Source organism: Nicotiana tomentosiformis, chromosome 3 (assembly GCF_000390325.3).
Source record: "Nicotiana tomentosiformis chromosome 3, ASM39032v3, whole genome shotgun sequence".
Taxonomy (NCBI): Eukaryota; Viridiplantae; Streptophyta; class Magnoliopsida; order Solanales; family Solanaceae; genus Nicotiana; species Nicotiana tomentosiformis.
This window is the reverse complement of record NC_090814.1, coordinates 138,052,745-138,064,104: the sequence shown is the minus strand read 5'-3', so window position 1 is coordinate 138,064,104 and position 11,360 is coordinate 138,052,745. Positions and strand designations below refer to the sequence as shown.

The 11,360-nt window shown below is 36.9% G+C and overlaps 1 protein-coding gene across 2 annotated transcripts; it reads left to right on the top strand.

Annotated features, from left to right (window-relative positions):
• The first annotated feature begins 669 nt into the window (after positions 1-669).
• On the top strand, positions 670-11,071 carry LOC104095683 (uncharacterized). Of its 2 annotated transcripts, none has more exons than XM_009601865.4 (9): positions 670-1,205; positions 1,584-2,086; positions 3,281-3,474; positions 5,979-6,149; positions 7,055-7,369; positions 8,056-8,256; positions 8,348-8,497; positions 8,695-8,895; positions 9,424-11,071. In XM_009601865.4, exons 1-9 carry the CDS (start codon positions 815-817, stop codon positions 10,475-10,477), a joined length of 3,180 nt encoding a protein of 1,059 aa, XP_009600160.1. In that variant the 5' UTR covers positions 670-814; the 3' UTR covers positions 10,478-11,071. The 2 variants fall into 2 exon arrangements, with proteins under 2 accessions (XP_009600160.1, XP_009600159.1); XM_009601864.4 differs by having other exon boundaries at positions 671-1,205; positions 3,275-3,474.
• Positions 11,072-11,360: the final 289 nt, after the last annotated feature.

Genomic DNA, 11,360 nt, shown 5'->3' with positions numbered 1-11,360 from the left:
ATACACAGACGTCCTTAAAAACCTGTGTGTGATATACACTAATGTACACGATATACAATGTGATATACACATGTCGCAGTTGGATTTTTAGGTCTGATCTTTTACCTGAAACCAGTCTAAATCACTTCTAATCTAGCTCAAATTTTGTATATAGCCTCGTTTAAGTTTTTTTTCAACCAATTTCAATCACACTCACTCGTTCAATCCAATCAAAAAAAGAAGAGAGAAGAAAAACAAAGTTGAAATGTATTTTTTCTCTCTTAATTTTTACTTCTGATTTTCTCTGATGTGAGATCAACCTTACCTTTTCATCCCACTGATTTTTTTGTATAATTTGTAAGAATTTTTGCTAAACTATGAGATACTAAAGAGAAAAGATAGAAGAAGAAATACAATGAGAGAAAGGGGGAGGGAAGCAGTGAACAAGAAGATAAGTGAGCGGCGAAGGGGGAGGGGGGGAGGAGCAGACGGTTTGGGGCTAATTGTTTGAGAGAAGAATATATAAGAGAGTAGTTTTTTTAGGATTTGGCTATATAATGATAATTATTTGGGGCTATCTTTGCCAAACCTAATATAAGGCTAAACAATTGCCAATTTTGTCACCTGGTGCCATTTTCTCTAGATTCTATTTAAGGAAGATTGTGGGCTCTCTGATATTGAGCCCAAATTTTGACACTCATTTGGGGTCCATTTAGTCTCCAACATTCCGAACAGTAGTTGTTACCGCCATCTGCATTCAACTGAACAATTCTTGAATTTAAAGCCCTAACACTACATTCCCAATCCCTCGGATTGCCTGAATCCCTAATTCCTAATGGCTTTCGACGACGATGAAGATTTCTCCGGCAGCGATTCCGATGACGGCTTTAAAGAGGACATGGAAGCCCTTAAGAAAGCTTGCCTTCTCGCCGGCAAGGAAACTGACGACCTCCAACCTTCATGTTCCACCGGCGATATCGGCGGTGGCCACGTCACCGGTTCGGACGACGTAACCCCCTCCGGTACAGACGCTGATGACGTAGACGATGACATCGAGTTAGTTCGTAGCATACAAGAGCGATTCGCCCTATCGACAGAGCTTCGTGAGCCTCTAACTCTAAAACCGTTGTGCTCGCTTCCTCCACCTGGCTCGGAGGGTGATGATGGTGACGATGATTTCGAAACCCTACGTGCTATTCAGCGTCGCTTTGCGGCCTACGATGACGGTAGATTATTTCTGTTTGTTGATTTAGATTTTCTGCCCTCATTCGTTTGCGTAGAATTATAACTATAAGTCTATACTCGTTGCTAGTACTCCTATTTAATATGAACCGAACTAGTGTTAAAGTATTTTGTCATGAGTAGTGTCTACATTGCAAAAGATGATTTTTTTATTCGTCTGTTGGGTATCAAGAATGTTTGCACTGACTGTGTAAAAAGAAAAGTATTTTGCACAATTAGGTCACTTATTAGGTAAGTATAGGTAAATCTATTGATAAGCATTAATTGGTAATGTGGTTAAAATGGTGCATACAACTTATGTATTTCTTATTTGCTACTAAGTATTATCTTTTTTTTTGGTTACTATCGTATAATTTATACAGATTCTGGAAAGGGAAGAAAGGAGAGTCCTTTGGATAACTTTGAGCAGGTTGGTGTCACTAACATTACCTCGGAAAAGGAATCTTCCAATAATTTCTTTGTAGAGAGAACTAATGCTGGGGAAGGGTTTCCCGCTTGTGTAGATGGAACCACACAGATTTCTGATGGATGCAGTAATGAAATTGCTAGTTCTCAGAATCTCATTGAGTGGCATGATTCCGGTGCTGAAAACACAGCAGTGTCAGTTAATTCTTTTTGCTTCCCAAAATCAGCACAGGCATTTGTTGAGGCCATCAAGAAGAATAGGTCTTGTCAGAAAATTATCCGGGATAAAATGATGCAGATTGAAGCAAGAATAGAAGAGTTGAAAAAATTGAAGGAACGGGTCAAGATCCTTAAAGGCTTTCAGATCGCTAGCAGAAAGAGAATGGGGCGGGCCTTGTCACAGAAAAGAGATGCACGTGTCCAGTTAATTTCTTTGCCAAAACAAAAGTGCAGTTCAAAGGTCAGCATTACAATCTGCCAATTAATTGCAAGCTTGATTAATTATTACTTCGTTTAGTTCCACCTCATGTTGCTACCTGAATGGACTAATTTAGGATAAGGAACACATGAGCACATGAGATGCCGGGTTCATTTACGTGTCTTATCGTGTCAGTTTGTTTTTTTCTTATTTTCTCATTCTTTTAGGCCAGAGAATATAAAAACAAAACTGTACGAGGTTCTTAAGTTGTTGTCAAAAGATTACTTTACATGGGACAACATGAATATACAAGAATGGAAGAGTAATTTGACGTGTTAAGTGCTGTAAAAAGTGAAAACATCAATTAATTGCTTTTATCTCGAATAGATTTGGATTGATGGGCGAAATTTTACTTAATGGTCTAATCTGAACAGCTTAATATAAATTATTTATGATATATACGAGAAAGGCGCGATGTAATTTGTATTGTTGAAACCTGTTACTTTATGTCTAGTGTATTTTAAGACTATGGCATGTAAAAATGGATGTTGATATGTTCTGGAGATTTCAGTGTTTGTTAATCTTATTTGTTTAAGTATTAGGTTATTTTAGTCGTATCTTCTCAAGGAGAGAGAAAGTGCTACTGATTTTTGTGCAATGCCTTCAAGAAAAAAATATGAAAATTAACTGTACTGTGATTTAATATGTCTGTTGTCTACCCACTTGGGGATTGGACGTTTGCAACCTTGTCTGTGTTGCATAGAGTCTGTTTCCATGGCTCTAATTGATGACTATTGACACAGTTGAGCAGCATTTTCATTGTCAAAATTTGTTTTTCTGGTGACATGGTACCAAATATGTCATCAATTGACATATGTGGCTTTCCTGTTTCTTCAACTTCTCTGTGGTAATTAATCGCTTGTTGAACACTGACAGCCTTACCTTCCTTTGTTTTCTCATTCTAGCTGATTGATCGTATCTTGTATAACTTATTTTAAAGTTCTTTTATATGAATATTTTATCTGTTTTTTTATTGGTATATCAGTATTGTATCTTGTGTAATATGTACAAAAATGGATTGCATCTTCTGAAAGCTTGAAATTTTCCATTAAAACAGCAATAATAATAACGCCTCAATCACAAGCGATGGTGTTATTATATGTGATACAAGTTGTACTTCTAAAAAATAATTGTATGGGATGCATTCTGTTCCTAAATTTGTTCTTACAGCTCCAGGGAAAGAAGTTATCTGCAATGCATTATGGACCTCCCGAGAATTCTCATGTTGCTAGCGTTAGGGAGGCATTGACACATTTTGCTGTCTCATTGAGTCGTAAGGAGTGGTCCAAAGAAGAGAGAGAGAATCTTGCAAAAGGAGTGAAACAACAATTTCAAGAGATGCTGCTTCAACGCTCAGTGGATCTACTAAGGTACATTTCTCCCTGCAGTTGCAGTTGATATGTTAATGAGGAAACACTTCTTTCTAATTAGATTCTTGCTCATACAGCACTTGTATGCACATATCCATGATCTTTCACAGGGACAAAAATGAGCAACAACCCTGAGTTCTAATACTGTCAACCAGTGTTTTAAAAGGCGAGGGCATGAGGCGTTTTACTTAATACGGGGCGAGGCGAAAGCCTCGAGACATGGGGCGTAAGCCCCACATATCTTTAATTTTTTAAATTTATGAATTAATAATATAGCATTATAACACAAAAAAATATAAAAGATACATTAAAAGTTCAAGAAATTAAAAAAAAAAAACTAAAGAAACTCATATAAAATAAAATATCTAGCATTAGTATAAATATTCAATACTGTTAAAATTACTATGAAATATAAATTAACTATAACGTTTTAACTTTCAAACAGTTAAAAATCATAATTTCTTATAAAATATTATCAAATTGTATATTTTACTTCCTTAAAAGTAAATACTCAATAAATTTTATCAACACTGTAATTTAAAATATTATTTCTTCATGAGTAATATAAATTAGTTAAATAGTAAAATAATAAATGTATGATAATTTTGAGAGACATAGAATTAAGACATGAAGATCTATCAAGTAAAGATATAAATGTTGGTTATCTTTTTCAGAAGAAATATTCAAATGATATTTACCTTCACGATGTTCTCAATTAGTAAATATGCAATACTATGGTTCATTATTTGAGTTATTCACAATTTTCATATTCCTATAGATAAAATGGAACTTTAATCATTCATTTATTAAAGAAGTTTGAGAGTCAACGATGCTAATTAGTGAATTCAACACATGATTTTTCATATTGGGCGAGTCTTGAGCGTTGAGCGTTAGGCGTATTTAGGGCGCACAGTCGGGCGCTTAGGGGCATAAGCCTCACAGAACTAAGCCACACACATGAGCCTCAAGGCGTTTTGATAGTGCCCCGCCCCGGGGCGAGTTCCAAACACTGCTGTCAACTTCATATAGACCTTGTCTCTCCGAGATTTCCTGTTTTCTCCATGCTTTTGGACGATGCTTATATGTATTAGCAAACTTTTTATTCATCAAGCCGATAAGATTAAAGATGATTGACTAATCATAGTATGCAAATATATGACTTTCCTTATTTGTATGGATTGGAATATGTGATTCCAACTTATTCACAATTATTCTTTTCCAGCCTTTATACGAGTATCATATGTTACCCCAATAATATGTAATTCTAATCCTTTCTTTCACCTAAATTTCCAATTTCAATTTCCTTTTTTACTTGCAATTTTGTGAAAACTGAAAATAGAAGAGAGAAAACTCTTGTTGAATTGGTTGTAAAAAAAAAGGAGATTTCTTATTAACTTTCAACAACTTTGAGCGAGTGTAGGGGGTGATAGCACTCTTATAAAAGTTGATATCTTTAGTATTATTGTTGATGTTTATCTTGGTGGTCCTTATTGGGCGGTAACTATAAAGAGACTGGATGCCTTATATCTATGTCTTTTAAGTTTGAAGTGGATATATCTAATTGTTGGTGCCAGCACCAATGCAATAATTTGTGGTCCTTTTCTAGCTATATATTTTGATTTTTTGCGTGAGAAGAGATAATGTCAGTTCTTTAATTTTACACCTTTAGATTAAAATCTGAATAGTAGGATTGGCTGTTTGACAGCATGAGATTATCAGATTTTTATAAAGAAATTTACATGTGCAAATGCTTTTCAAATAAAGTAGTGTTTTGAAGGTGATGTTATACTGAAAGTGTCTATGTTGCAGGATTAGAAAATCATGTGTCCAAGAAGTGAAGTTAATACTTTTGAAACTTAATTTTCTTTTGTACCGTTCTAGAGTATTGTCTGAGGTTTCTTCAACTCAACCAGTAGAGCTTAATGTTGTCAAATGTTTGACTTTCACTCTCTTCTCCCCAGTCAGAGAGTGTTGTTCTGCCACTCCGAGCCCTTCATCTCCATCCTTTCTCTTTGTGTTGTTCTCTTATTTCACTACCAACTGGGCTTCCTGTATGGAGATAAAAAATGCTATGGTGATTGGGGATTATCATTCTTAGTTAATTGAAAATGGTATGCAGTTTGGTTTGGTTTGAAGAATATTCATTGATGTTGGACCTAATTCTTACTCAGTTATCTCTTCTACTTTTTCCCCACCCTTCATTATATACCATTAGATTTGAAGTTGAAGTTTGGGCGTTGGAACATGAGGGCATTTGGTTATGACTGGTTTTATCAATAAGATCTATTCAAAATATTGAAATACTCTCATCAATAACAGAATAACTGGAAACTAGAAAGTGTCCGGAGAAATGAACATACCCTAACAAGTGGAATTTCTTTTGAAAAGTTTGAGATTTGGAACTTGACTGATTGTTCTTATTTAACTTGTTTCTGGAAAATGCGCCATGTTTGCTACCAATTTGCTCTTATGGGACCATTTAGTCTTATCAAACTTTTTTGCAGTAATGAGGATGGACGTTCTGGAGAATCTGGTGATCTTGATGGCCTTATTGCCTCAATCAGGGACGTTGTGATTACCCCTGAGACCATGAGGTTATTTCTACCCAAGGTCAATTGGGATCAAGTAGCTTCCATGTATATTCCTGGTCGTTCTGGTGCTGAATGTCAATCGAGGTAGATTTAAAGTACCTTTTTTCCCTTTATAAAATAGTTATATACCTTCTTCGCATAGAAAGCGTTTCATACTTGAATCAGAATATTGCTGCTGGGTATTTGTCCAGTTCTATGCATTCTTGTATATGGAAAATTATATTAAAAATTTGATTTTTGCTGTTCCTATTAATTGTAATATGAGTATCGGGAATCATGTCCTTTTGACCTATGATAAGTTATGGAGAACATTTGCTGAATTATGACTAGCCAAGCTGTCGGAACTGCATGCCTAATTGTCTATCATCCAAGTTCAGGATTAGTAGAGCCTAAAAATGATGGGATCAAGGATCGAATAGGATCGCAAGTTAGGTTTGCTAATTTAATGAGAATATAAGCTTTGTTAAACATTTAAGGGATATGTGACAAGCCGTACGAATAGACCAATAAACATGAACATACATATACTATTAATTTAACATCGTTACTGTCTCGGAATGATCTTAATATTCAATACTACAGTCAGATGTTTACTACCCTAATATGTAGTCTTGCGATCCAGAAACATTGAGAAGTTTGGTTTATTTATTACCTTTGGGAAGTCTAAGTATTGTATATAACGTATATGCCATGAATCTCATGAGCATATAATGAACAGAAATAACCACATACACTTAAACGTTATTGCACTTTTACTGATTCTAAAATCCGATCTTAAGTACCTAAGAAGATCCTGCGTGGTCTCCTCCTTCCAGTAACAAAGTTTTAGCTGCTGCAAGTCCTATGATTGATGCATTAATGGGGATACCAAATCGCCTTCTTAGTGGTGCTTCTGTTATCATTAGTTAAGTGTTTAAGGTGCTTTGAATTTGATTTTTCTGCTATCATTAGTTGAATGGTCACTTATCCTCTTTCTTACATCCCTTCAGGTGGTTGAACTGGGAAGACCCCTTAATTAAACATGAAGAGTGGGCTATATTAGAGGAAAAGGCCCTTTTGCATGCTGTCCAGCGGAATGAAATGAGTAACTGGGTTGATATTTCTGCATCATTAGGAGTATGTAGGACTCCGTTTCAGTGCTTATCACATTATCAGAGGAGTCTGAATGCTTCAATCCTTAGGCGGGAATGGACAGAGGAGGAGGATATTAAACTCTGTGCTGCTGTGGAGACTTTTGGTGAGAGTAACTGGCAGCTTGTTGCTTCTGTAATTGAGGGCCGGACAGGTCCACAGTGCTCCAATAGGTCAGTCTTCTCCTCGTAGTGGTTTCGTATCATTCCTTCTTTTCCTAGCTACTTCAATGGTTCTCATAATGTATTATATCATCATACACACTACTTCTGTAGAAGTGATAATTTCTTCATAATTCTGTATTCGGTACTACTTTTGTAAAACTTTGAAGTTGGTGTTTTGTGATTGGCCACCTTCTTTTACGTAGGTCCAGTATCTAGATTCTAGAGTAGGATCTATAAATTTACTGCTTCTCTTTGGCTTTAAAAGTGCGTCATGACAAATTAAACATGCACTATTTGCCTTATGTTATTTCATCAATGAGCGACAACATTTCCTTCTGAGAATATGTAACTGAATTTGTCTTCTGCTGTTTCATCAATGATTGACAACAATTCCTTCTGTGACTATGTAGGTACCTTTAGGTAAGGTTTTATTGGTTGGAGTAAAGCGAACACTTCAATGTTTTGTATATTACTAATACTTATGTTGTACTGTATCTCATCCAAAGGATCTTCAGAGTAGGAGAATTAGAAGGGAAGGCATAGTTAAATCTGAGGCTTCTGAATCCCAAATGTTATTCATGTTTCAGTTTGCTTTTTACATATTTCTTCTATTCAATGTTTTAGAAGCAATTTGCGATATGGTTCTCCCTGATGTATCTCTGAGTTAAGCTGGTGAATTTATTTGAAACTCCCAGGTGGATTAAATCACTTCATCCAACAAGGAAAAGGTGTGGTAAATGGAGTGCTGATGAAGACAAACGATTGAAAGTTGCTGTGATGCTCTTTCACCCTAAATCTTGGAGGAATATAGGTCAATCTGTGCCTTGTCGAGCTCCAATTTGGAAGAAGATAACTCAATATGTACCAGGGAGGACTCATGTACAATGTAGAGAAAGGTATTTACTATCTGTCTGATTCGGGACAATTAAGGTGGAAAAAGCTGTTATCATTCTTATCGTTTGAGTTTTATTTCTGCTATTGTTTCAGATGGGTCAATAGCTTAGATCCTTCTTTGAATTTGGATAAGTGGACAGAAGAGGAGGATTTGAAGTTAAAATCAGCCATAGATGAACATGGATATTCCTGGTCCAAGGTTGCTGCTTGCGTTCCTCCACGCACTGATAACCAATGCCGGAGGTATGGACGTTTATAGTTATGGTTGAATGGGTGTTGCTTGTGTAATCTTTTCGTTGGTGCGAGGATGTTGTCTTATTTGTGGCTTTGTCCTGTAGGGGATGTGAGGTCAATATTATTTCTCATTAGTTTTGCATGATATTAGAAGATATGCTAGGTGCTATCCAGATTTGTTTCTTATTCAATTGTTCTATGTACAGGAGATGGAAGGTTCTATTTCCAGATGAAGTTCCCATGCTGCAAGAAGCTAAAAAGATACGAAGAGAAGCTTTTATTTCCAACTTCGTTGACAGGGAGGAGGAGAGACCTGCCCTTAGACCCAATGACATAGTTCCAACTCACAAACTTAGTTATAGAGCTGGATGTGAAACTGCTTCTGCGAATAAAAAAAGGAAACTAAGGTATGCATTCAACAATTTTTTGCTACATGTGTTGTGAAAATTGTGATTATTTAATTCAGTGTTAATCCGTATTAATATAGGAAACATTTCTGGAAGTGGCTGATGCCTCATTTGGTGCTTTACTCATAGCTCCCCTATCGGTCAATCAAGCAACTACATCTCAATCCCAAATTAGTTTGTGTGGGCTATAGATGTTGCTCCTTGTCTGCTAAAATGAGGTGTTTTTTTTTTTTTTTTTTGGGTGGGGGTGGGGTGGGGTGGGGGGGGATGATGGATAATGATTTTTTTTTATCTTAGATGTTATTGCAACTTATTTGGTCTACCATTTGACCTTCTTGGATCTACTGAAACGCTGGTACAAGCAATATTTTGTGATCACCAATCAAATTACATACTAATTCTTAAATGAACTGCTATATCACAGCACAGAGATAGTTTTGTCTGGTCTTCGACACACAGCTTTGGATGGAAGGAATGTGTTTTTAGCTGCTTGTTGCATTTACTGATTGATTTAGTTTCTGTTTGTAGACCCAGAGCGGCTAGGGATGATTCGGCTCCTAGGTGTGATGCATTATGTGAATTGGAGAGGCGACATTTGGAGGAGAGTGAAGGTCCAGAGTCTTCTGATCTTCTAAACAACAGTTCATTATCTTCTAGAGACCAGGAGATTGAGAGGATTTCAGATGGTGAAGAGGCGTTTGAACTGGGTTATCATGATTCAACAAAGAATAAAAGACCTTCTAAGCTGCATCCTAGAAGGACTAAAAAATTAGCACCAAATGATATGGTTCCCGAGGCTTCTGCTTCGAGTAAGGTTGAGTCTACTACTGCAGTTAACAATATCTGCAAGAATAGGAGGAGAACCAGTTCGCTAGTGAAGAAAAAGAAAACTATTGCCTCACAAGAAAGTTCATCATCTTTGCCAAATCTGTCTTCATCAATGACAGTTGTTGAAGAGGTTGATTCACATGTTCAAGACAGCGGGAAGACCATGAATGTTATGGATAAATGTCATTCCACAAGTGGATATGATGATTCCTGTGTTAACTCTGAGGGTCCTCCATTGTCCTGTCCGCACTTGGATAAAGGGACAGCTGATCTCGATGTTGGTGAGAACCGTGTTTGGGAAAATGCTTCTACAATAGGGCCCCAGGAAGCCTCATTATATTTTCAAAAGAATGCTGTTGTGTGCACTGATGAAAATGCAAGACAGTTAAAAGCTTCTGGCTGTCACAAGCTAAATAAATGCAATCAGTTGAAGAGCGATGGTAGGTTTTCCGTAAATAATCTGCGTGAAACAGCAGATGACTGCATGACCCTTGCTTCCTTTATCCTTAAATCGCGTGCGAAGAGACGTTCATTGTCTTCTGCTAAGGTTGCCAAGTTGCGTCCAGACATAGCTCAAAGTACGGGTGTGGCAGAAGATCACTCTAGCAGATCTTGTATATCTGGTGGTCATGATGGAGTGGAAAAGACAATGACCCAAGAATGCACCAGTTCCAATCAGATATCGGGGGCTGAAGTAGCGGATGACATGCCCCTCTCTCTTGTTATGGGCAGAGTGAAAAGGAGGCAACGTTAAGTTGATAAATTTGACCCCCTTGAGAGCACAAGATAGAAAAAGGAGCTAACGCTGCTGATTATTATCAGAGGCAAGCTCAATGGTGAGGGCCAGCTGGTCTACTCTGTCTTCATCTCGACTGGTTTCGGATGCGTATATCTATACCGCACCCGTACACAAACATTCAAACTGTTGGAGAGAGAATAATGTGATTCACTTGTATAGGCGGTTTAAAATTTTTCTTCATTACTTCCTGCTTGACGGATGAGTTATAAGTTGCTCAACTGTTTTTCTTTTCCAAATTGAAAAGCCATTCTTTCTAATACTGTCGGGAGAGCTCTGAAGACGTGGTCTGTGGGTACCGAATCGGCACTTCTGTCCCGTGTCCATCTTACTGTAAAATTTTGATCCTCCTCGCTTTGCGATGAATATTTTTGTATAATGCATCATTATTCGCTAAGTAACAATCTGATAGGTTCTTTAAAATATTGTTTAACTATATGTAAAGTTTCAGTTTTGTGTCTATGCTAATCCCAGATAAGTGGGGATTGGCAATGTGAATTCTCAGTGAGTTTTTGCCTTGTGACTTACTTTTTACCCAGCCTTTATTTTGAATGCAAGATGTGTGTAAGTGTGTAACTATCCTAACGAATTCCCGGCTGAAAAAACAAGTAACAATTTAAAAATGAGTTGTAAGATTTTAGTGGACTAAAGAGATACGTATAAGTTTTAAACATAAGACCTCTTTTTCTACAGGACGGTAAAGCTTTATATGTATATTGAGAACTCCCGACTTGAGGACTTCTCGATTGAGGATGACTTATACAAGTTATTTAAGTGTAGAAATTATTCAATCATCGCAGAAAATTTAACCCAAATGGCACCTTAGTTTGGGACATGTCTA

Coding starts and splice junctions, on each gene's coding strand:
- LOC104095683 (XM_009601864.4), top strand. CDS start 815: ATGGCTTTCGACGACGATGAAGATTTCTCCGGCAGCGATTCCGATGAC. Junction 8,257..8,347: donor CATGTACAATGTAGAGAAAG/GTATTTACTATC, acceptor CTATTGTTTCAG/ATGGGTCAATAGCTTAGATC. Junction 8,896..9,423: donor AATAAAAAAAGGAAACTAAG/GTATGCATTCAA, acceptor TTCTGTTTGTAG/ACCCAGAGCGGCTAGGGATG.